Here is a 27074-nt window from a genome sequence, read left to right on the forward strand (position 1 = left end):
CTGAATTTTCAGAATTTTAAATTTGTAAATTCCTTGTCCTTTTTCTATTTCCTATTTATATAACCACGTGCAAATTTATACTGCAGTTTATTGAGACTTACCAAAATTGCAAAAGTTTTATTTCATTCTCAAGTATGAAATGAAGCCAATTTTAAAATGGCAAATAACAGCATTAGGAAGGGATTTTATATATAAGAATAAAAAAGATCACAGAGGGACTTGGTTACTCTAAACCTAAGTGAAATCAGTTAGACTACTTTGGTGTATTGTATTTTAATTAATAGAAATCCAAATACCATTGGAACATAATTGAAAATTTTATAATAACCTTCAGGGGAAAAGATAAAACCAATTTTTCTAATATCAAGAGAGATAACTATATAATTGCTGGCAATACCTTCTTACTGCATTCTTTGTACTTCTCTCTACCACTGCCTGAATACAAAATTATTCACTATAGAAAACAAACCTCTGTATATTTTAACATGTAGTTGTTAAACCATGTCTAGAGAGAGGGGGGGATTTGCTATTTAAAAAAAGCCATATGAATATTAATCTACATTTTAGAAAAAGAGGCATATTTAAATGCTAAGCTGAGCTGAGAAGTCTTCCAGCATAGTAAGCGCCCTGTATTTGATGACAGAGATTTCACAGAAGGCTTGGATGTAGTATCTGATACCAGAACTAAACAAAGCCGGCCCAATAACTAAAATATATAACGGAAAATTAGAATTGAACTATGTGAAAGTAATATTAATATGAAAGATTTATCTAGTACAGTTACAGCTACATACACAAACAAAATTTCTGGGTTAGAAAAGCTAGAATGGTTTTTAAAAAGTACCTAGAAAGATACTATGAAGGGGAGAAAAGCAATGAATGCTATGAATGGAAACATTTAGAATTCCATATTACCTCCTCTGATGTTTAAGGTCTATATGAAATTAATGGAAAATGCCATATAAAGTCATGCATTATTGCTATGCAAATAACAGCTAGTACTATGTTGTTGTTGTTTTACCCTTTTATCATATCAAAATATGAGGTCTGAATACTTATCTAACACTGATGGAAATTGAATGTGCTTTAAGATCAGTCTGGATCAAATGGAACTAATTGTAGTCCTAGACAGGTGCTTATTCAAGATCCAGTCCATCCCTCTAGAAGGAGCCATGTTTAGCGATGCACCTGAACCCAACCTTATCCCTAGATTCTTGGTTGGTGGTACAGTTCAAGTTTAGCATTTGCCAATGGGGTTTATCTTCTAAATTAAAGTGCTAAACTGGCCAGTATATCTTCTAAATTAATCTATTATAATGCAGTCTACTAAGTAGACTCTGAAGACAGTACAGAAAATTCAGTTACTGCATGATATGATGGATTTCTTATTCTAGTCCATCATTTGCTTAGAAGCATTGGCACTAAACAATCATATACTTCTCAGGAAAAGGCGAAGCATTCAGTCTTGCCAGTAAATATGTACCGTAAGTGTTTCTCTTGAGGAAGTCTCAACATGCCCCCTTCTATCATATCTTTTGATGAGACTTTGTTCCACCTTAAGGGGAGCTACGGAAGAGCTTGGTCCAATAACCTCAACATTGGCAAATTCATTTTACAGCCAACTCCTTCTTTTTGACTCCAACAAACAAGTGAATATCCCTTTCTTTCAGCATTCCACTTTTTCGGCTTTACTTTGAATTGTGTACTGTTGAACTACGTTTTTACCTTTTGTTGGTGGTGGGTTTATTTTTTTCTTAGAAGTGATTAATGTAACATTGGAAATCACTATGAAGCTTGCAATTGAAATAGTCTTAGTAAATATGGAAAGGGGCTCTAAGATCAGTTGGAGTGAGACAAGTAAACTCTTATACTGTCCAGAAAGAAATGCAGAGCTTTGATTTCCAAACCAGCCAGATTATATAGAAGCTGCAGAGTGGGATGCCGATGCTTATTTCCCACAATATGGCATACAGAAGGAATAAAAATGGAGCTCAAGGCTAAAGTGTTATAACTTTAGCTTTAAGTGGCTGAGAAAGTATTGAAACCAGCATAAGCCATTTCAGAAATGATTACCAAAATAGTCTACTGCATCTCTATTGTGTAAAATAAGGTATATAAGAAAAGGAAGTGGCATTTATATTCCAGGAAATGTGAAACTTTTATAGAAACTCAACATTAGATTACTCTGGGTGGAGGGGAGAATGAGCACAGTTTGGAGCGAGTCACATGCAACCACTGGAGGAGTTTTTTCAGTAGTTCTTCATAGTACATGCTTTGAAGAGAAGAGTTGGAAGGGACCTTGGAGGTCTTCAAGTCCAACCGCCTACTTAGGCAGGAAACCCTATACCATTTCAGACAAATGGTTGTCCAATCCTTTAAAGACCGCCAATGATGGAGCACCCATAATTTCTGGAGGTAAATTGTTCCACCGATGAATTGTTCCACTGTAACTGTCAGGAAATTTCTCCTTAGTTCTAAGTTGCTTTTCTTTTTGATTAAATGAATGGTGAACATGATTAATTTGACATAATTCAGATAGTTGCTATTTCTTAGCATGCTGTTTTAATTGATTTTGCATACATTTTTTCCTCTCTTAGCTTCAGATATCATGGCTCCTCCAAGGTACGTTGCTTGGAGATGTCTCCCTCATTCTTGTTGAGAACAAGACTGGAAAAGAGCAGAGCAGAAAGCTCTGGCACTTGAATGACCAGAAAGGATTGGGAGTATGGCAAAAGATGATCAGACCTCTCCCTGACATTTTTGACAGGTAGGATATATCATGCTTCTTCCTTTGTCATTTAACATTGAAGCATTGAATGACTGTTGAATGACTGAAACTGCTGATAAGTATTAAGACCAGTTAAGTTTTTCTCATTTAAATTCAGATTTAAGCTTTTTTATTTGAAAAAAGTGTGGTTTTTAAAAAAAAGTGAATTTCTCTTTTTAAAATAGTTTTATTGAACGTTTTAATCTTTAAAAACAGAAAGAAAAACAAAACAAGAAAAAACAAAACACAAAACATACATAACAATATAAAGTAATTATGCAGCCTTCTGTATCCGCTTTCAAATTTAGCCTTTATAGTTCTCCATTCTGCATTGCCTTCCTATTGCTTTTACCTTGTCCTATAATATAATAACGGTAGTTATATCACCATATATTTACATTCACCATATATTTACATTCTCTATTTTCTGTTTTGGCTTCTGTTTTCTAGCCACCCAAAAAAGTGAATTTCATCTACTTAGTTGTCCAATATTTAACATAGTCAGAGACAGAAAATATAACTTTTTCTCTACTGCCATTGTTCTCAGAACAATTCCTTTTCCTCCCTCTTTGCGTGGAGAAGAGCATCAGACATGCTTGCCCATAGCTCATTCTTTATTTGTTCTTGTTGCCTGCTGATGATGAATGCAGGGAGGTTCTTTTTGAGCCAGTGACTGGTTTCATGATGATTCAGTTCAAAACTGCTTCCTTGACCTGAAAAATAATATACAGTAGACAGTCACTTCAGGAGAGAGGCTTAGTATCTTTTTAGCATATGATGCACCTCTGGAGGGTCTTACAAAAGATATGTTTTCTGCTGCCTTGCACAGGTTTTTAAATGGATTGAAATCATAGACACATTGTAGCAGAAATGAAGTAGATATTCTTTTGATCACAGAATGAATACAAGAGACTTAAAAGCATTAGCTATTGGAGTCTCTGCTAAATATATGGCACTAGAGAACCCCCCAAGGCACATGTCTTGTCACACAATTCACCAGTCTGTCAATGCTCAAATCTATAAAAATACATCCTATTTTATAAAACACAGACAAATGCTCTCAATTGTTACTCATAACATATTGTTGTTTTAAAATAATAAGTTATAATAATTTAGTATTAGCCCTTGGGAAACCAAAACATCTAACTCTGTACCTTGTACAAAAGTCTTCCACAAACAATATCATTAAATGAAAATCAAATCCCAATCCACTTTTTTAAAAAAATCTGATGCTCTGATGCCTCTGTCATCTTTGGGACATTTACATCTCCCCTCCCCAAGTGGCTGAAGAGAAGGAAAGCTTGGCTGAAATGTTCAACACTGCTGTTGTTCCTTATTTGTTTGAGTGGTTAAGTATTCCAGGAACAGATTCATTGTGTTGAAAGCATTATTCTTTCAATGAGATAATGTGGAGATCTAAGGCTTTAATGTCTGCTTTATTTGTAAATTGTAAATTTAACAGCTGAGCAGAAATGGCTGGGAAGAAACATCTTTCAAACCAGTTTGTACCGATGACAGCTGAACAGATGGGGACTAATAGTTCTCATGCTAGAAAGAACTGTCAATGTATATAATTTCCACTGGAGGCCAAGAATGTAAACTAAAATGGAAGATAGATATAGAAAGATAGATAGATAGATAGATAGATAGATAGATAGATAGATAGATAGATAGATAGATAGATAGATAGATAGATAGATGATGGATGGATGGATGGATGGATGGATGGATGGATGGATGGATGGATAGATAGATAGATAGATAGATAGATAGATAGATAGATAGATAGATAGATAGAATAAAGAAGAATGAACATATGTTTTTCTGTGATTTGTAGGAGACGTATATTGCACAGCTTCTATTTTGTCTGCATTAAAACCACTTATCTAGTTGTCTTGCATCTGTGAACTTCTCTTGCAGCAAATTCCTGAATGCTAGATGACATTTCTGAGAATCAAGATGTATTGCCTAGCCTGTCACAAAGTCTAATACAGATTTACTGGCTGTGTACCCCATGGGATTGCAGTTTCAGTAGATTAATGGCTATTTTGGTCTTTTTATACTTTGTGCTGTTTCTCCCAAATTTGCATTTCCCACTCCCTTTCCTTCATATTTTTTGTCTTGCTCATGTATGAACGTCCAGTAAGATTTGACAGATAATTCTAACATAAAATTCTTCTAACCAATCAGGTATCTTTCTCCTTCCATCTCTTACTGATGATATTCATCAATATGTGTGATGTAGTAATTAAGATATAGCACTGACAAAGCCTACTTTCAGCCACTGAAGTGTATTGGATTAAAAAGTGCCAGTCATTTTCTCTGCACCTCACAAGGTTATTATGAGGAAAAATCAGAGAAAAGAATATTATATCCACCAATGACCTAATTGAACATTCTGACTAAGTGCCATCAAATTGGTGCAAACTGCTAGATAAGAAAGTATTTGGAAGAGATGCTAAATCAAAAGATGGAGTTGAGGCCAGAATTATTTCTACTAGGGATCACAAAAGAAAAACATGGAAAAAGTGGTTTATATTTAATGCTGCATATTTTAACAGCAGCAAGACTGGTTTTTGCACAAAAATGGAAAAATAAAGAGACTCCCTCGGAACAAGAAATAATAAGATAGTGGCTTGCGCAGAAATGGACAGACTGACTCTAGAGCTCAAAGACCAGAGTGAGACGGAATATCATGAAATCTGGGACAAATGGTATCAATGGTTAGAAAGGAGGGAAAAAAAGTCAGGACAGAAAAACACAGACAAATTAAGAATTGGGAAATATGGTATTAAGAATATATGATAGGTAGGAATTGGATATGTAACTGTATGATTAGTAATTATATAAGAAAGGATCAATGGATATGTAATCTGACTGACTACACACACCTATGTAATGGATATAAATGTAATTGTTATAAGATATAATCACTATATGGAAATGTTTATGCCAGAAATGTCGCACTATGTCCAATGTTTTTAATGTTTATGTAATAAAAAGTTATTTTAAAAAATTGGTGCAAAGTTACCAAACAGATAAACCTTCCCTAGGATTACCTCTCCCCATTCTGGCCGTTCAGGTCTCTAATGATGTAGTAATGTCACTGTAATTGGATCCATTCATCTTGCTGTTTTTTTCCATATTTTCTTTCACTTTTCTCTGCATTATATATCAACTTCTCAAAAGAGCAGGTCTTCACATAGTATGTCCAGAATATGACAATATGAGTCTGGTCATTTGTGCCCCAAGTGAGAGTTGAAGAAAGGTGGGATAGAAATCTAATAAATAAAAATAAATAAATAATGTTCACTACTTTCTCTATAAGAGAAAAGGTTTTTAGAAATCACAGAGGGGTTTATTTGTTTCAGGAACATCTCTATATTCCTAGCTGTCTTCCCCAATGCTAAACTAAAAACATGAGAAAGTTCTGAGTGCTTAAGTCTTTGTTGCAAATAATATATTTACTGCTTGTGTCTCAGCCTTAACTCTTTCATTCAGGTTAAAAACAATGCATATAATTTTAAGGGCGCCTTGGTGGAGATACTATGCCGAAAATATATTTCATCTTCCTGACTCTTGACATAGCATAGCATAGTGTGGGTTAATACAAAAAGCATTCTGTTGTGGATATGAAATTAATGTATGATATAAAACTATTAGCATTGCCTCCTGTTCTTTGTTGCCTCTGCCCTCCATAGTAAGATGTAGTGGCTTCATTTCTTTTAGTTATCTTCCATTTTTCAGTAGCTTTTTAAAATTCATTTGTCTAGCATCATTTATGTGTTGCCAAGGTAACAATTTCCCCCTAAACCCTATCCATTCTCATATACTTCACTTGTGAGACTCCATTCTGACTCTCACATTCTGTGCTTTCTTTCTAAGTATTTGCATGGTCAAATGCAAATTCATTCATCTTTATCATATTATCATATAGATGCTGTTTCATATTCATCTTTTTTCTTAGAAACTTAATGTGGTCTATAGAGAGCTCTAAAACAATCTTCATCATTCAAAGCAAGCTTTTTGAAGGAATTCTGGAATGTGGGAAGCAATCAGCAGAACTATTTGAATGGTATAAACATGGTGTTAAGATGCCTGCAGAAATAAAACAGAGAAGTCTTACAGTAAAACTATTGGGTTATTTCTCTTTCCTCCTCCATTTAACTATATCTGTATAGGTGTATAAATTTATTTATATTTAATTGGACAATTTTTAACATTTCTATTCTCATGGACTCTCATGACTGAGAAACAGATTATAAAATTATCAATATGGATCTTACACCCATCAAATGCTGTAAATCTTTTTTTCCAAATCAAACTCAGCTAGGGGTGATTTCAGAGAATATCTATGCAATTTTCTTGCAATGCTTTTTCAGTACTTTTGCTTTATTTGTGGATTTTTAGATGGATTCCCCATCTAACCTGCAGCCTAGATCTCCCATCCAGATACAAATTTTGTGGAAAAGAATTCACCTCTTCTAGGATTTCCTCAAGTTTTGCATAGATTTGTCACAAAAAGTTATTAGAATTTAGTCTAATATATTGTTGCAGAAAATGACAGGCTTAGACTTCTCAGGATACAGGAAAGTTTATTTGGCAGCCAGGTCCAGAAAGCTAGCGAAATGGCTAGCATTGCAAGTTCTGAACAACCTTCATTATCGAAGCACGCGTTCTTATAAATTCCCAAAAGCATTGCAACACGGAAATACTTAACACATTTCTTAGTGGTTACCTTGAGGAGAAAACCTTATAAGGAGATGAGAGTCTTACTTCTCCTTTTGTTTCAGGTATGGCTTACGTGTTATTAACAAACTTTAATTGAACTTTGTGGTTTGGACTTTTGACACAGGTTTTGACATAGGGACATTGGCTAGAACATCCTGTGGTTAGTGAATGGTGACACTTCCTTTAAGCAACTTCTAACTGTCCCTGTTATTCTATGTCTTCATTCTTATATTTTTAATCCATATTTTATTCTGCTTTATCATAGTCTATTTCTATATACAGAATATCAGTTCAGTTAAACTAGGGGTAGTTATAGGAATATTCCATTCATCAATAGAGGCAGATTTTGGCCAGCCCTGCCCAATATATATTTCATAAATATTGGGTCCCTTATCACAGTTCTCACCATAACAATACAAGAAAGATCTAATGCCTTCTCAAAATAATTTTATGATAGTCAAATAATAGTTATTGCTGACTATAATTCTAGACAAAGTTTCAAAATCATTTCTAAAGTTTTGGATCTCCACCAGCACACTATCATAGTCTTGAAATGGAGATTTAGAAGAGATGCAATTATCTTGTCAAAATCACTCCAAGAAAACAAGTTAAAATTATTCAAGAGGTTGCAAAATATTTTAGCATTGGCCATATTGAAGGATATTTTTAAAGAATAGACTCAGAAGTTAATGTTAAGAGTATCTGTCGCTACAGATTGTGTTTAAAAATTGTTATAGAAAAGGAACTGATTTTACATGGCAAGGTTGAGATTGAATTGAAAGTGAATTTAAAAATAACAGACAACAAGAATGACATGGAAAAAGATGTTACACTGTACATACAAAAGAAACTGGCTGATGCAGTGGCAGATTAAGGTTCACTGGTGCCCTAAGCACTGACAAATCTTGGTGCCCCCTCCTTTGTACATACTGTACAAATCTTCATTGGGTTTTTTCTTTCTTTCTCAACTTTGTGGTGGCCCTGGGCCTGGTGCCCTAAGCACATGCTTAGTCTGCTTAATGATTAATACACCACTGGAATGATGTCTTAATAATTAAAAGAGATATACAAATAACGTACTAAGAGAGTGATCTGGATAATTTCCCTATATTGGATTTACAAAAGAGGTATATTGAAGTTTTGAAGAATTTTGTGAGAAGGGGCAAAGAAAAAGTGAAAAGAAATCAAGTTCTAGGATATTATTTGGACTAAAGATCAAAATTGTTCGAAACAAAGGGAAGAAATATTAAGATGTTTACTTGATCAAGATTAAAATACATATGTTGTTATCTGTAAGGTGACCAGATTTTCAGATTGGAAAAGAGGGACACCCTTGACCGGGGGGGGGGGGGGGGGGCTTGATTAAAAAAAAAATTTTTTTTGTCAAAAGGTCACCCCAGGACACTGAAACCAGCATAAATACAAATCTGTTGCCAAACAAAATTTTGATCACGTGACCATGAGGATGCTGCAACGGTCGCTAAGTGTGAAAAATGGTCGCAACGGTCGCTAAGTGTGAAAAATGGTCGCAACGGTCGCTAAGTGTGAAAAATGGTCATCAGTCACTTTTTTCAATGCCATTGTAACTTTGGTCACTAAATGTTTTCCCCCTCCTCGAGACTCCTCACTTCTTCCTTCATTCCTCTTGCTTATCTACCTTCACCTTATCTGTCTTCTGCTCTTTCCCTCTCTTCCTTCCTTCCTCCCTCCTTCCATCCTCTTCTTTCCTCACTCACTCCCTTCCTCCTTTTTTCTCTTCCTTCCTCCTTCCATTCTTTATACGATATAAAATTCAATGAGGGTGAAACACACCAAATCTGGCAAAGCTGCCTTGCACCAACCTGGCCTGCCCATAGAATAGCAGCCACTTTGAGACACATAAACCTGGTCTGAACATATTGCATCACAAAGATTTGCAAAGATCACATTTGCAAAAAGGAACATTTCTTGTAGTAAATACATTTTATAAACAATTTAAAAGTAAAAATCCCCCCAAAATAATAAAAAAGGTATTCTATAAATAAAAGAAATCCTTAAAAACCATTGTTAAGTAGCAATAGCAATAGCAATAGCAATAGCAGTAGACTTATATACCGCTTCATAGGCCTTTCAGGCCTCTCTAAGCGGTTTACAGAGAGTCAGCATATTGCCCCCAACAATCTGGGTCCTCATTTTACCCACCTCGGAAGGATGGAAGGCTGAGTCAACCCTGAGCCGGTGAGATTTGAACCGCTGACCTGCTGATCTAGCAGTAGCCTGCAGTGCTGCATTTAACCACTGCGCCACCTTGGCTCTTACACCAGCAATACACCAGCAATAATTTATACTGTCACCATTTCAAACTATCATCAGAAATACGAATCCGTTGCCAAACATCAACATTTTGATCGCGTAACCATGAGGATGCCACAACGGTCACTAAGTGTGAAAATGGTCGCTAAGTGTGAAAATGGTCATCGGTCACTTTTTTCAATGCCATTGTAATTTTGGTCACTAAACAGCCATGTTCCTGACTTAACAACCACCATGATTCACTTAATGTGGCAATAAAAGGTCGCAAAATGAGGCAAAAATCATTTAACAAACGTCTCCCTTAGCAACAGAAATTGGGGGATCAATCCTGGTCGTAAGTCGAGGATTACCGGTAGCCAATTGCAAAAGGCAACTTTACTTGGAACAGGTGAGATTGTGCCCGGATCCCTTTCATGCCAACATCCCATCCTGTCCATGGGGAGAACTCCACAGGCGGACAAAAGCCCCAATCCCCTCTCAACCTCCAGCTGACTCTGCCATCCGCCATAACCACACATGCCCCTCAAAGGCAAAACTCAGGGGGCTGAATTCTACAGGGGGAGGAGTAAAGGGGGGATTTGAGGGGCAGCCCAAAGCACCATCTGTCTAAATTTGCATCAGGCAGGCAGTAACATTTTCATAGACCATGATCAGAGGAGCAGCTGATCCTATGGAGAGACTCCTCCTGCATTCAGTCCCAGGCCTACAAGTGGAAGTACCCTTCCTTCCTTCCTCCTTTCACCTTCCTTCCCTCCCTCCCTCCCTCCCTCCCTCTTTCTTCCTTCTAGCCTTCCTTCCTTTCCATTCTTTCTCCTTCTTTCCTTCCTCTTGCCTATCTGCCTTCTGTCTTTCTGCTCTTTAGATCTGGCTTCCTCCTTCCTTCCTCTTTCCATCCTTTCACCAAAAATCAGGATGTTTTATTAGCATCAGCATCATTCTGCTGAAAATGCCAGATTCTGTGGTACTTCTGGATGAGATTTAGAAAATTACAGAGACATGAGGAACCATTATATAATTTCACTTGGCAAAACTCTGATTAAAATAATAGCAACAAAATGTAAGGTTTTTTAACTTTAAAACTCTAGCAAAACATAGATTTATTTCCAGTTTAGTTAATTAATGCCATTATAAACAGGAATGCAATTGATTAAATAAAAATGATTTTTTCTTTTATTAAGAATACTTATTCTACACTAAACTAGAAAATATTTCATAGGCCCTTCAACAAGTTTGTTACAAATTTTCAGGATTGCATGCATTCTTGAAACTGATACCATGTAATGTTAAAAAGCAGATAGCTAACTAAGTACACTAAAAACCATGTTTAATTATTTGCTACTTGAGGCCAATAGCAATGATGAAGAAATTTCTGTCATCCTCAGTGACAATATTTTTAGGGCCAAAAAATAAAACTCTGTATATTGGATCTGTTGAATGGAGAAAGGCCTGCCCCCCCTCCCCCAAATGAGACACCTTCCACGATAATAGGAGAGGAGAGCCTGGAGACAGCAATCACAAGGCAGAACGTAGCTAAGAGAACGGGGCGGGGGTTGGGAGAAGTCATTCAATGGGAAACTTGCCTCTTGGAAGGAATGACCCGGTTTGGCTCCCACTTTCAACAATCGAACAGAGAAGCGAAGAGGCAGGAGAGACGAAGCGGGAGCCAAGCCGGGCTAGAGTGTTGGGCTGAAGAAAGGAGGGATACACACACTCGCGTTCTCCCCCTTCCTCCCTCCCTCTCTCTCTCTCAAATGGCAAATCCGAGCTGCTGCTGCTGCTGGGAGCCCGGTCCCATGCCTTCTCCCAACCCCCGCCCTGTTCTCTTAGCTCTCCTCTCCTATTATCGTGGAAGGCGTCTCATTGGGGAGGGGGAAGCAAGCCTTTTTCCATTTCAAGGAGCTGCCGCTCCTCCCCCCCACCTCTTAGAAGTCCAGCCAGCTGCCCGCCAAGCTCTCCGCGGAGACTCACCCAGAGTTTTCACCGCGATTTGCCTGGTGAGGGGAGGCGGCAGGTTGATGCAGACCAAATCCACAGTATAATAAATACAAGTATAATAAATACTTGTATTTATTATACTTGTATTTACTTCCTCCTCCTTCTCCTCGCTGCGATCTGGATGCCCGACGCGCCTTCCTTTCCTCCGTGTTTGGCCCTTTCGCGTGGTGCCTCAAGATTACGAGCAATGCAGGGTTGCTACGTTAAGGGTGCCCAGTCCCAACTGGGAATTACTGCTGCTGCGGCACCCAATCCCTGCAGCAGTGGCTGGCTCTGCTCCCGGCCACGGGCCCCTGCCCTGCCACGTCCAGCGCGTCTTCAACAGCATGACCCGGCATCCCAAGCGGAGTCCCCCCCCCCGCCTAGCTGCGTTGCCCACATGCACGGGGATTCAAGGTATCTGGCCGGATTCCTTGAATCCCCGCGGGTGTGGGCAACGCAGCTAGGCGGGCTCTGCTTGGGAGAGCCTCGTCATCTCAAGCGAAGCTCCCTCACTCCGCCTAGCTGCGTTGCTTCCCTTCACATCTTTGGAACGGCTTGGCTCCTTTCTTTTTTTTTTTTTAGGGCGCCCCTCTGTTGGGAGGAGGTGGAGGATAGGCTCCAACTCTGCCCAGAGAAGGAGCCCGAGCGCTCCGGAGAAACGCGGCAAGCAAGCCAGCACTTCAAAGTCATGTTTCGCTGAATGGTGGGCGAGTTCTAAACTGCCGGCATGACTTTGAAAGGGCTGGATTGCCTTCCGCGCGGGCCGACGTGGAAGGCAAGCGGCAAGCCAGCCCTGGTGCCCCTTGGCCGCCATTCAGCGAAATATGTTTCGCTGAATGACGGGCAAGTTCTAAACTGCCGGCATGACTTTGAAAGGGCTGGATTGCCTTCCGCACGGGCCGACGTGGAAGGCAAGCGGCAAGCCAGCCCTTCAAACTTATGCCGGCACTTTAGCGTGCCCCTTGGCCGCCATTCAGCGAAATATGTTTCGCTGAATGACGGGCAAGTTCTAAACTGCCGGCATGACTTTGAAAGGGCTGGATTGCCTTCTGCGTGGGCCAACGTGGAAGGCCAGCGGCAAGCCAGCCCTGGTGCCCCTTGGCCACCATTCAGCGAAATATGTTTCGCTGAATGACGGGCAAGTTCTAAACTGCCGGCATGACTTTGAAAGGGCTGGATTGCCTTCCGCACGGGCTGACGTGGAAGGCAAGCGGCAAGCCAGCCCTTCAAACTTATGCCAGCACTTTAGCATGCCCCTTGGCCGCCATTCAGCGAAATATGTTTCGCTGAATGACGGGCAAGTTCTAAACTGCCGGCATGACTTTGAAAGGGCTGGATTGCCTTCCGCGCAGGCCGACGTGGAAGGCAAGCGGCAAGCCAACAGTTCAAAGTCGTGCCGGCAGGCAGGGCTGGAGCGAGCGAGCGAGCGTGCTCCGTCCCGGTGGGTGCATGAGCGGAGCACTTTTCCAGCGCTCCTGTGCCTGGAGAGCTCCCTCTGCATATGAGCCCAGGATCCGCCGTTTGCGCTCCCTTGCTCTGCCTCGCCACCCGCCTTCCCTATCTAGGGACTCCTCCAGCAGAAATAGCAGAGTCGCGTCGAGCGCCGCTCTGCCTTTCTCTGCGCTCTTCCCGCCCAGACGCCCAGAGCCTCCCAGCCCGCCCGGCCCAGGGTGAGTCAGCTGCAGTGCAACGGGCAGCGATCCCGCCACACACACCCCCTCACTCGCCCCGCCCGTCACTTACTCTGAGTTCGGAGAAGAAGCGGCGGCCCCAGGTGGCACTTTTCACAGAGGTTTTCCCACAGCTTGTCCGGAAGTGGACCTGGAAAGGCGAGCTCGCTCCCCGCTCACTCGCTACGCTACCCCGCCCATGCAAGTGGCAACGGATGGGCGGGGGACTCATGCGGCATGCTAAGCGGACTCCAGCCAATCAGTGAGCTGGCTGGGATGGAAAACTTTAAGCACGCCGCGTTTTCCATCCCAGCCAGCTCACTGATTGGCTGGAGTCCAGGCCAATCCAATCAGTGAGCGGCAGGCTGGGCTGGCTTAAATTTGTAGGTAGGTAGGATAGAGAACAGAACGATGAGCCAGCCCAGCAAGCTAGCAGCGTGCTTTTTAAAAGCGTGCTTTTTAAAAAAGCGGGCGGGACGCGGGAAAATGCATTAAAAAGCGGGGGTGTCCCGCCAAAAGCGGGACGTCTGGTCACCTTAGTTATCTGTTAACCACTAATGAACTTTTGCTAACATCAGGACTAAAATGAGAGGGTTTAAAGATTTTTTTATAAATAAAAGATGGGAAATAGGCAGAAGAGATTATTTCTTTTATTTTAAGGGAAGATGATAAATTACTAAAATTGTTTAGTATGACTGGAAGAGCCATTTCTTTATATATATTTTCTTTGCTCTGTTGTTATTTTTTCTCTCTTTTTTGTTGATCAACTGAAGCTGAAGTAGTAGGTCATGTAGTAAGATAGTGATACTATGTATGCAGGTTTGTGATAAAGACAAAGGACAAAGAAATGCAATTTAATCTTTTTGAATGACCAGATGAAAGTCTAGATCTGAATTTCATAAAAGCATTGCAGCATGTCTTGAAACAAGTATTTCATTCTAGAAAAAAAACCTCAAATCTTATTGAGTTATAACCATGGAAATATGAGCCAAAATTCCTCTAAAGTGATGGGTGAGACTGATAATAATTGGTTGTAGCTATGAAAGTCAAATAGTACAGCCAGTTACTAAATCTAAGGGGAGCAATTTTTTTCTATGATGGCACATCACACATTGGCTTATGTATTTATGAAATAAATTAAAGAAGCACCAAACTGAAGTGTTCTTTATTCACTCAAGCTCCTGACATGAACATTTAGTGGCAAAAATGAGCAAAGCAAAAAGAAATGTGAAAAAAAACCTCACATTTTTTTCACAGCATTATGCTAAACAGGCCTGACCCTGCTAAGCTTCCAAACTAGACCAAGTTAGCAATGTTCTCATTTTCAGATACGTTCTTAAAGATTTCTTTATGTTTTTAGTTTCATTTGGTACCTGAACAGAATAAATGATCCCCCCCACCTCCCCAGGATCACTGACCTTTTTCAAGGTGCTTTCAAAAGTATTCTATTCTTTATTTCTATATTTAAAAACAAACAACATGGCTCTTAATCAATCCATGATCTAACAGAAATTAAACCTTTCCGTATTGTCCTGGTCTTGAGTGCTTAGACAAGTGGGAATAAATACTATTATAGAACTAGGTATCTGTAATTATTCCTGATTATATTCTAACATGGGATAAACAGTTATAATAGATAGAGAGAACCGGCATTTTGTTATTATTATAGCCATGTTTAAGCCAGACTGTACTGTACTTCTGCTGGTTTTTGAATATGTTTTTATAATCTGAATTGCATGTTTTATACATTCACATTTGTGAACTTCTCGGATGGCTGCTCTGAAGCCTACAGTTATTAAGAATACAACAAAGTTGCCTGATTATTCCTCAGTTGTTAGAGGGATTCAAAACACTAAAGGAACCATTTCTACCTCTACTATCCATCAAAATAGTTGTATCACCCATGTAATCATAAAATCTTTAACTTATTTAGTTTCTGAATCATATTTCACCCAGCAAGTGCTCTGAGTTTCATACAATATTTTCCAATTCAATCTGGTCTCTAAATATTTTCCCTTATTTATACAGTTCTTTGATACCATGCTACTTATTTCAAGCTATTGAAAGGGATTGAAACCAGGTGATTCAGACCATTATGAATCTCTTTTATTGTTGACAATCAAACCTTACAATCTATATGAGTTATTTTCTCTACATTGAGTGTGGATTTTATGTATTTTCCTCACTACAAAACATGCAGAAGGGATGAATCTGGACTATTTATTATTCTGCATTTATTTCAAACTATCGGTATGCTACTTATTATTGCACAATCTCTTACTGAGTCAACATTTCCTGCTACCTGAACCTTCAATGCCCTGGATGACTACTTTGTCCTCCAAAGGCATGCACTTGCACTCCAGTTGTTCTATATTTACGATACCAAAAGGGAGGAGAAAGAAATACATATGGACAAGCACCAAACTTGCTGATCTTAATTCTCCAAACAATAAAGGGAAGGTACTCATAGCTTGGGAGACAAACAATAGCCAAACTAAAAGTGACATTCAGTCATATGCAGGTTTTTTGAAATATTTATTTCTAAAGGCAGCCACGAACTCTGGAGTCTGAAGTAGGAAACTGACATATGGTGGAATGTTTCTTAATCTTTTCTCCGGTAGTAGTTCCTCACTTGTTTTTCGTTCAAAGGGAAAGAAAACATGAAATGTAGGGAAGATAGCTCTGGCAATCTCTGCTCAATATAGTTTCGGTTCATGGTAACAGGCAGTGATGATACAAACAAGGAATGGATATATTAATAGCAATTCACAAACAAAACAAGAATTTTGGACTAATGATTTCTAAGAGTATGTCACGTTTCTATTTTGCTGTATAAAACAATAATCCTATGTGCAATTCCCCTAAGCATCATGAACTAAAAATATTTTCCCTGTACCTTGCCCCAAATAATTTTCTTTACAAATAATTAACTCCCACAGCAATTTATTTTTCCAAAACTGTTATTTTCTTTCAAACCTCTGGAAATGATTTCTTCTTCAATCAAGGAATATCCAATTTGTTGTGGTAGCTGTCTTTCAATGAAGTCCAATCCTATCTGCAACATACTCAGTTCAGCCAGGTTCTCTGTACTTCTTCCTCCAATTTAAATTGAAATGACTGCAAGAATAATGACATTTAAATTAGTTAGCTGGCGCAGCATATACTTTGTGACTATGTCAAGTTTATATTATCTGCTAAACTTTATTGATGTGTTTATTCACATTTCTAGGTCTTATTCATAATAAAAGTACTATAACATAATAATCTATCTATCTATCATCTATCTATCTATCTATCTATCCATCCATCCATCCATCCATCCATCCATCCATCCATCCATCCATCCATCCATCTATCTATCTATCTATCTATCTATCTATCTATCATCTATCTGATATCATTCAACTGTTCATTAAAAAATAAAGATTAGCAGAACACAAAAAGAACCAAATTAGAGAGTGAGAAAAGGAATAAGATGGCAAACCTACAGAACAATTCAAAACTTTCACCACATTTCATATCCAACAAAGAGGGCTCCAAATCCAAGGGAAATAACTAGACTTTGTGGTTCTTTGAAATGTAAACAGGATGGGAGCCATCTGGACCTCTGGGCAACTTCTGTCCAGAAATAAGCACTGTGAGGGAAAGGCACAATTCCTGGTTCTGATACATTTGATTGAAGTAACATGCTTGCCAGCCTTATCAGCTTAAATTGACTGGGGATAGGCAGACATCCAGACCCTCTGCTATTCTATTCTATTCTATTCTATTCTATTCTATTCTACTCTATTCTATTCTATGGCGTTCAGGGGGAAACTTCTTGTGACTAGTTATCTTGGTGTGCAGTGCTCTATAGCGTCATTTTGAGGATAAGGGTTGAAACAATTTATGTCCAGGATGTGAAGGGTCTGTAAATATTTTCATGGTCCTCTTTTTGACTCATGCAGTGTGCAGGTCTTCAATGGAAGGCAGGTTGGCAGTAATTGTTTTTTCTGCAGTTCTGATTATTCTCTGAAGTCTGTGTCTGGTGGGCTTTATAGAGCATATTCAGCATCTTGACTGGACCCAGAAACAAACTACAACCTGTATAGCTTGCAGAAGGGTCATATGGATCATATAGGCATGCCAATTACAGTCCATGGCATTGCATTCTGGACTAGTCTAAGATTCTGAATGGTCTTCAAGGGCACTCTGTGCTTCAATGTATGGCACATTGCAATAGTCAAGCCATGAGATAACTAAGGCAGGAGTGACTGTCTGGAATGTGTTTCAATTGAGGAAATAGTGCAACTAGTGCACGGATAAAGCAGGGCAAAGCCCTTCCTGGCCACAGTTGCCACCTGCTCATTAAGCAGAAGCTGCAAATCTTTAAAACTTCTGAATTGTGTTAATGTGACATTCTGAGATTGAAGATGGATTGCCTTTTTTCTGCTGCCACCACTGTTCTAATTCAGTTTGCCATTTTGAGGGTAAAAAAAATGAGAAAACCAAATGTCTTAAAAGCAAAAAAATATATTAAAAACTGAAGATGAGAGTTGGACAGAAAACAAATGGGAGGATAGTGGCCTTTAAGACTGAACTAAAATGGAACTATCACCTCAATTTAGTTTTTAAAAAATCCAGACAAGTGGCAGCCTGTCCTTTGTCTGAACACATCAGGGTAATTGGTTCCATCATCAAACTGCTCTTATTGTTAACAAATTTCTACCACGCAATTGGAATCTGCCTTCCTGGAACTGAATATGTTATTTCATATTCTGTAGGTTGAAAGTAGGAAAACTACGGTTAGCTTTCCTGCTCACATCTCACATTTCTATTTTGCCACCTAGAAGGGCAAAGCTCTATTGCTTTTACCAACATGAACTGAAAATATTTTCAGATTTGACACCATACCTTTCATATATTATAGGCCTTTGAAGTGATGCCTTTCAGTATTATATTTCCCCTCAGATGATGGTTCAGCATGTGGTGAGGACAGTTTACAAGGAGTGCAAAATGCCTCATTTTAATATGGTCTGACATGTTATCAGTTTCCCATTACTTGTAGTGAAGATTTACTTGCAACTATAGTCTCTGTTTGAAATGCTGAGGTTTTCCATTTCAGTGGCATCTCATTTTGAGACAGCCCACTATCCTTTGTAAAGAGCAGATAAAGTAGTTTTCAGATAGATTGTACAAATGGTCTTCTTTTTTATAAACAATTAAAGAAGGGTTATAGTCAAAACAGCACAGCCATCAGTCTTTTAGAAATACAAGGTAGCAGCACTACAAAGAAAAATTCTACTGATTGACCAAACAATTGCTGAAAGGAAAATCTTCCCCAATTCATTTTATTTTAGGACTCTAATGAAAATGTTTCCAGCTTAGTACTGACAGATATATTGGGTAGGTATAGTTGGGTTCACATAGAGCAAAGTCAGCTGACTATCCGGTACAATATCAGCATCCTTCTTTTTAAATCAAAGATAGAAATAGTTATGTGTACAAAATTGAAAGGCTTGTTTTCTTTTAACAGGCTTATTGGCCATCTTAATCCCAACATTTCAGTTGGAATTAACTCCATTGCATTCAGATCATTGGTGGGATTCAAAAAAAATTACTACCCTGTTCTGTGGGCGTGGCTTGGTGGGGTGGCAGGGAAAAGATACTATAAAATCTCAATTCCCACCCCACTCCAGAGGAAGGTTACTGCAAAATCTCCATTCGCTCCTGATCACCTGGTATTTGGGAGACAGAGAATAGATGGGGATGGGGCCAGTCACAGGTGGTATTTATTAGTTCTCTGAACTACCCAAATTTCCACTACCGGTTCTCCAGAACTGGTCAAAACCTGCTGAATACCACCTCTGATTCAGATGTGTTGATCACATTCACTTGCTTTTGCTTTTTGTGAGCAACAGAAGAGCAGCTTCTGCTTTCATCTGCCCCCACATTTTACTCAGAAGTGAGGGGAAATAAAAGTCATTGTTTAACGCTTTCTATTAATAATCCATCATAGCATGAAACTATCAAGAGCTGGGGCATATCGCTGCTCATTACCCGTAAGGCAAGTGAAATTCAAATGGGATCATTTCCAATGGAAAGAACTGAAGAAAGTCTATAAAAATGAGAAGCGGTTTTAAACCACAATACTCCCATATGGTTTGTATCTGCAAACTCTTGCATTATTCTTATCACAAGAATTTCTAAGCTAATTGCTAATTACAGTACTGTGATATTGAGGTTTGATGTGTTTGGTTTCACAATATCCAGATCTTTGCTGCATTACAAAAGTAATGTGACTTGGTCTCTGGATGCAGAGGAACTAAAGGAAGGAATGTTGACTAATGACATTCTCGTGTGTTCTTATTTTGGTTAGAAACCGAATCTGTACATAGCACTGTATATTGTAGTTAGATTTTAATAGAGATCTTGCTCTCTGGGTGTCCTGGATTCTGAGATTTCAACTAGGGGTGATTCATAAATGATAAACCTATCATCTCAATAATAAGAGCTGGAACATGCTTATATTTTCAAAATGAAAGGTGAATTTTTCCACAGATAAGGCAAGTCATTTTCCTTTATTAGTTATATTCAGTTCCTCATCTGTGAAATAGGATTAACAGAATAAGCTTACTTCTTAAGGCTGTTCTGAGTGAAAGCACAATAAAGATATTAAAGCATTTTATGCCACTAACAAAAATACTATACTCTTTATAGCTGGATACCTGGCAGGCAGCTCTTGACTAGTATCATTAGTAGAATTGCACCATTTTTCTATAGATTACAGTTCAAGGAAGAATATTTTCTTGCCATCCTTTTCTTATCTTTTCTTAGCACTGTTTTTGAAAAATTAACTACTACCTTTTTCACAGCTCAGTAGCTTCAACAGTACTTGTGGCTCCCCTGAGAAAATCCAAGTCGCTTAAAATCACACTGGCAACCTGAGCACACACATTTGTATGCAACCAATCACCTCAGACTACAAGTTGAAGTCACTATTCAAAACAGAATGAAGGTAGTCAGAGCTACATGAGGGGAGAGGAGGTTATTTGAAATAAAATTAGGTTTGACTGAATTATAACTGTTGGAATGAGATTGTTTTAATTTGCCAGAAGAAAGGAGTTTAAATCTCATCCCATTTTGATTCTTATAGCCTGCCCTTTCTCTGAAATAGCATTTTTACTCTGTCATGAAATACACTACTTTTTCCCAGTTACTGAACTGGAAGTTGCATATATGTCATTTAGGAAGAGGAGATCCAAACTGACTGCAGCCAGAGTTTACAAAGTGTTTTTGTTCAATCTAAGCCAGAGCCTGGGTGAGGATGTATACAGGGCTTGTTATTTGAGGAAACACCATTTTTAAAAAATGGAAGACATGTTCATGCTCTCTATTTATCTCTGTAGGTCCCTGCTTCACTTTTGATTGTCTTACATTGAGTGTATATGAGACTTTTATGGCTCTCTTTAGACAGCCATCCTCAACTTTAATGGAATTTTGATTGTAATGATTATGGAGCAATTCCTGGATTCAGAAAAGCTGCATGATCCTGACTGAAGTGCCTGCAAACCAATATTAAATTTCTCAGATACCTAAAGCATTATGACACAAAGAGTTATTAAAAGAAAGGTGGTGAAAGAGCTAAATACAATGCCACCAGCTCAATTATTGAAGGGAGGGGTTCAGTGGTGAAATTCATTTTTTTTACTACTGGTTGTGGACATAGCTTGGTGGGCATGGCAGGGGAAGGATACTGCAAAATCTCCATTCCCACCCTACTCTGAGGACAGTCAGAGGTGGTATTTGCCGGTTCTCTGAACTACTCAAAATTTCCATTACCATTTCTCCATCAGAACCTGCTGAATTTCACCCCTGGAGGGGTTCCTGTTAGAACAAAGCTACAGGGAGGTACAAATAGTGATTCTAAAATATCATTCATTTAAGTGTTTTCTGAAATGCACTATGCATAATCCACAATCCTCTATGATTCTAGAGACTAAATACATTAGCATGTATTTATTTATTCAGTAAAATTTTACTTAAAGTTTTAACCTTTCTTTAATTGTAGGTGAGTAGGATGGGAAGTATAAATGATGCTTTGAAAATTAAAACTGAATAGCAAAAATGAAGTATGAAACAAATAGAAATGCAATATAAACTCATAAAGGCAGCATTATAGGAAAAGCATAACAAAACAGCAAATTAAATCAGCTACCAAATACTATGTCAGGAACCAAAGAACTGTGAAACTGTTTTTATGGTGCCTTTCTGCATACTATACATTCATGTGTGAACATAAGTGAGAAGCATAATTGTTGTGGCCCAGCAGGATCCGGTGGAGCTGCTGATGGACTCGGATAGCGAGAAACCATATGAGTCTGCCATGGAAGATGTGGCAGACCCTGGAGGGTTCAGACTCAGAGCAGGGACCAGAGAGGCTGGTTGGCCACCAGGAGGCACCTGAGGCATGGAGCAGTGGGGAGGATCAAAGGCAGTTTGTCCCTGATGCTAGATTACGAAGGGCTGAGAAATGGAAACAGCAACTCCGTAGGCAGTCTCATAGATGATAATTACGCACAGGTGTTTGTGCCTGGGCCCCTCCCAAGAGGATTTATAAGTGAGGCATTGGGAGGGGACATTTGCAGGAAACAATCGTTCGAACTAGCATTGAAGAAATCTGTAGTCTTGTGGAATTATCTGCGTTGCTGTCTTGGAGCTTTCTGGGTTGCTGCCAACCTGTAATCTTGAACGTGAGTTTGCCGGGCCTTCAGTCAAAGGAGTTGTTATTGCATTCATTAAATAGTGGCAAACAGACAAGCCTGTGTTCTGGTTTATTCACAGGCCAGAGGGGGGTCAGAACATTTAATGTTCAAAGGGAGGGAAGAAGAAATGACCCATTTCATCCAGCCTAGTTCATATGAAGAAATTAAGGACTGAATTGACTCAAAAAATGCTGGACAAGCTTTCTACTTCTTAAGTTGCACTTGCTTCTGCTTCCCCATCACCACCACCACTGAAATAGACGAGCAAGTCAATACAACTGAAAAAGATTTAACATAAAATTCAGAATTTTGTTGGATCTTATTTACAAGTTTTTCTTGAAATCCAAAACCCATTCAAACTGCATTCAGTATATCCAAGTAGGAAAAAGCCAAGCTTACTCAGTATAGACACTGAAGTGAAGGACAAGAAGTTATAAAGTTAAAATTTGGTTTTGTTATTGGCTAGAATTGAGATTGTGCTATGAAGGCTTATCCTTGAATACCAACTTCTGTTCTTATGTTTTTATGAATTGTCCACATTCTGTGAACAAAAGTAGATGAAACAATCTTTGTTTGCCATCATTCATCTGTATTACATTGATTGGCATTGTTATTTTATTATTTTTCAACATATACCTTTCTTTCCTAAATTAACCGTTCACCTGAAACATTGAATGTATTTTGATAAATGTACATAAGGTCTGTTTAATATGTAGAATGTTAATAGTTTAATAGAATTCATAACAAAGTTGTCCCATGTGAGTTGTTTCCTTTGTATTATTATTCCCTAGATTCCTTCTGAGCAATCATCGGAACATGATTTGTGTTGCCTTCTACAAGTTTTTCTTACCCATAGTTAGTCTCATTATCATGGCTCAATGCTTTGAGAATGATTTCATGCCTTTGAATAGCATTTTTAAGTAGAAATGAAATAAATATGGATCTTCTAAATCAGATGGGGAGGTTTCATTGATAAAAATGGCTTTATGTTTTGAGAGGCATCTTTTAAATATGGCACAGAAATGAAAAAGACAGCAATAATGGAAAAAGAGGATGCATAGGTTGTCTTTGCTGTCTTGCCTCAAATGTAGAGGTTACAGGTTTTAAGATGCCCTTCCAGAGAAGGCTTAATATTTTTGAGACACTAATGGCACCATTTTTGCCTCCTTGAACCAATCCTTAGAATGTTTTCTTTCCAATAATCCATCAAGAAGGCCAACTTATTTCTACTGCATTTAGCAGTAGGATAACTGAAATGCCAGTTTAATTTTTCATCCCTAATGGATTGCTTGGCATTTTCAAATAAAGGAATGAAGATTTCCTATTTGATGGCTGCTACTATTGCAATATAATTTAGATTGGCACCTATCTCCTGCCCTTAGGAAGTGCCTGAGGACTTGGCTGTGATGTTGTGTCTGTGGGTTTGGCAATAGTGGTGAGCCTTGACAATGACTATATTATTGGGGGTATTATTTATATTCGCCGGCTGACTTTGATTATGTTTTATTGAATTTTTTATTGTGGTTTTAAAATAGCTGTTGCTATTTCTGTTGTTTCAATTGTGAGATGCACAGAGTTTTACTTCTAAGATGGACAGCAAGGAGAAAGATGATATGGAGCTTTATATACATTTCGCTCTTACTAATATAAAATGCACTCTGGCCATTATTAGAATGGGATTATTTATCACACTTTTTACTTTTTAGTTTTCTGTATTTAAGAAAATTTTTAAAAACCATATGAGCTAGAACACAACTATCTTTGATTGGCACAAGATATCTATCCTTATCTAAACCATTACCCTCACCAATGGGGCTATATGAAGTATTAATATAATTAAATTATAATGTCAATAGTATGATCTTAATTTATTTAACTTAATCAGATCAATAGAAAATTCATCTGATGGAAATCCAGGGTGTTAATTTAACTATTAAAATTCACATGAACTCATATGTGGAACAGAATAAAAGGTGACCTTATCAGGAAATTGCAAGGCAGTTCTGAGTATGAAGACCTGAACTCTATAGGGAGTATTTCAGAGGAAATGAGGATTAAAGCAGAACACATTTTGTAAAGGAAGAAGATGATATTTTCAAGTATTGTCTGTTTCTGAAATATTCATTATTAAAGATAACTCTTTAATAACTATTTTCACCAGGGAATGTATTTCATCCTGGTGTTTCTATCTATATATGCATGGACATTTATGTGCACATGGATTCACACATGTTTGCATAAGAATGTGTGTCTAAATATTCCTACTAATCCAGCATCAAATATACTAGTATAAAATATTATTAAATAAGCATGTAGCTTAAAAGTTAAGTACAAGGATACTTCCTTGTGTCTACCAGTTTGAGGTATTTTAAGAACAAAACAATTTAAAAACATTTTCTTCCAAGATGTTTTTTTTCATCCTCCCAGTCTGGCCTACAACTCTGGAATTTCTGACAATCTTCTGTTGTGATACATGTGTAAAACTCATTAGAAATAAATTTTTCGGAGTATTTCTGATTAACATTGCTGAAAACCACATGTATATGAAAATAGATACTAAGTGTAAGATTAAGATTCCTTTTTATAGATGTAGCAAAGACCTTTCCTTTACCTAACAAACTGTGCCAAGGGCATCTAAAGAAAAAGTGGCAGCATCACACATTGTACACCTGTTCTTGCCCTTGTGGCTCTCCACTCATTTGAACATGGCTTCATAGTGAAGTCTTATGTGTATCAACATATATACCTTCACATGTATCTAAATGAAATACTTGCTTTTATCTTCTTAAAATGATTTACTAGATTCCAGGAATGTGTTTTATCTGTCCTCCAGAACCCAATGCCTTCCAAATGTGTGGACTACAATTCCCATCATTCTCAGTCTGTACAGTTGACACAACCAGAGGGCACCAATTGGAGAAGGAGATGCTTTTAAGTTTAAGGCTAGATTGAGAGAATCAAGAGCAAAGTGGTTTTATTATGAGTTGGTTGCCTTGACTGACATTGTCTGATCTCTTCCATTATTCTTTTACAGATTTTGGCTTCAGATTATTGCATCCTGGAAAGCTGGATCAGAAACCATCATTGCCTTTGATAATGTGTCCCTCAGCCTGGACTGTTATCTGACAAGTAAGCAAGCCTATGATTAGCTTTTAGATTGGTAGAGTGCCCATATGTCTTGCCAAAGACTAAATGCTTTCTATTACACTTAGAATATAGGTGTAGCTTATATTTCTTGCTTTGGTGCTTTCCCATATCTTGAAAAGTAAAGATAAGGTGTTAGTCCTTTAAGTTGGATCAGAGTTATGAATGCTAATGCTATTTATATTTTAAGTTTTGGGTACAAATCTGAATGTGTTTCTTCCCTCCTCCTTCGTAAGAATTAGGCGGGTGGTCATGCATCAGATGCTTTGTCAAATAGCATTTCTGTCTCGGATACATATTTCCTTTATCTGAACATTGTTCTTGGTTGGGATTCTTTCTCTGTTCCTCAAACATTATTCCATTATGCCATTACATACAGTAAGTGACCCCAGTATTCCTGTGATTTTATTTCACAAAGCTTTCTGCATTTATTGTGTTGAATATGGACAAGAAATTCAGTGATTTTCTAGACAGAAAACATTAAAAGTCCCATTATACTGTCAAATTATACTTGCTAGAGTTTGTTTGTTTCAGTCAATTTCTATAGCCCCCCATTACAGTGAATAACTCCTACAGTTCAGAAAATACCAAAAACATTAAAACAGTAAAAAGGATTTCAGGATTCTGTATAAGTCTTTTAAGACAGGTCATAAATCACTTTTTCCAAAGCCATTGTAATTTTGAATTATTGTTAAATGAATGGTCACTTAGTCTGGGACTACCTATATTTATTGCTTACCTATTTTACAACCATGCTGCATAACATTCCAAAATAAACCTCTCCTTTCTTTTTAACGAATTTCATTTGCTTGCACATTTTGTGCACTAATGCAAATAATCTTCAATTTTAGCATCTACAATTATGGAGAAATATAAAATAAGAATATAAAGAAAGAAACTACTATTATGAAAATTTTATAAATTTGCTGTGACTGGGTTGTTATACAACATCTACTGGAATTTTTCAATTAGGTATAATAACTATGTCCTTTCACCTTCTTAGCTTCTTTCTTTCTTTCTTTCTTTCTTTCTTTCTTTCTTTCTTTCTTTCTTTCTTCCCGTTTCCCCTTTCTATTTATTTCAAATCATGTTAAAGCAATAATAGATGCCTGGCTACCTTTCCTTTTAACACTATGTATATTTTGATTGCAATCACTTGGCCTGGTTTAATTCACCAGCTGTTGCTCTACTAACTTTTTCAGGCCTACACACTTAGCCCTACACAATCCAAAACCAGACTGCTTTTTATGTTTCAGTCAATGAAGAGAAGACATATCGACATAGCAGACCAGATGCAGGCAATCTGCTCTATGAAAGAGGTAGGGGAGAAGGACATTTTGAAGAAAAACCAACACAGTTTACTGTTCCAGTTGGCTTTCGAGGTAGGATATTGACTTTTTGACAATGATTTCAGAATGATTGGAGCACTCAAAAGAGTGCAGGTTTTCAATGCAGTGTTGGCTAGAAGGCCAAACAAAAAGAGAAATACTGATACTAGATAACCAACATCAATATCAGTCAATATCAGTCAATAAGAATTAAAGTTACCAGCCTGTGTACACACTTTAAAGATTAAAGGTATCAATCCATATAAATAATTAAAGTATTCAACTCTTCAAAAACATCAATAAGAGAAAAATATTCTGAAGTAAAAATGGAATTCAGGAAGAACTGAGGGGTTACTTTATAGCTTACAATATGTAGGAAAAATTGAGATAACCATGAATGGAATTCTCCAGTTCATTCCCC

General features: G+C 38.0%; 1 protein-coding gene across 1 annotated transcript in view; it reads left to right on the forward strand.

Annotated features, from left to right (window-relative positions):
- Positions 1 to 27074, forward strand: part of ALK (ALK receptor tyrosine kinase) — a 659766-nt gene that overhangs the window by 531410 nt on the left and 101282 nt on the right. Inside the window, exons 9-11 of the mRNA XM_087718714.1 lie at positions 2598 to 2767; positions 25216 to 25310; positions 26582 to 26707. Coding sequence (XP_087574840.1) covers positions 2598 to 2767; positions 25216 to 25310; positions 26582 to 26707 — 391 coding nt within the window. The remainder of the gene's footprint in view (positions 1 to 2597; positions 2768 to 25215; positions 25311 to 26581; positions 26708 to 27074) is intronic.

The sequence above is a fragment of the Thamnophis sirtalis genome, unplaced genomic scaffold (genome assembly GCF_051295495.1).
Source record: "Thamnophis sirtalis isolate CommonGarterSnake01/CBP01778 unplaced genomic scaffold, rThaSir2_p1.2 scaffold_6, whole genome shotgun sequence".
Classification (NCBI taxonomy): Eukaryota; Metazoa; Chordata; class Lepidosauria; order Squamata; family Natricidae; genus Thamnophis; species Thamnophis sirtalis.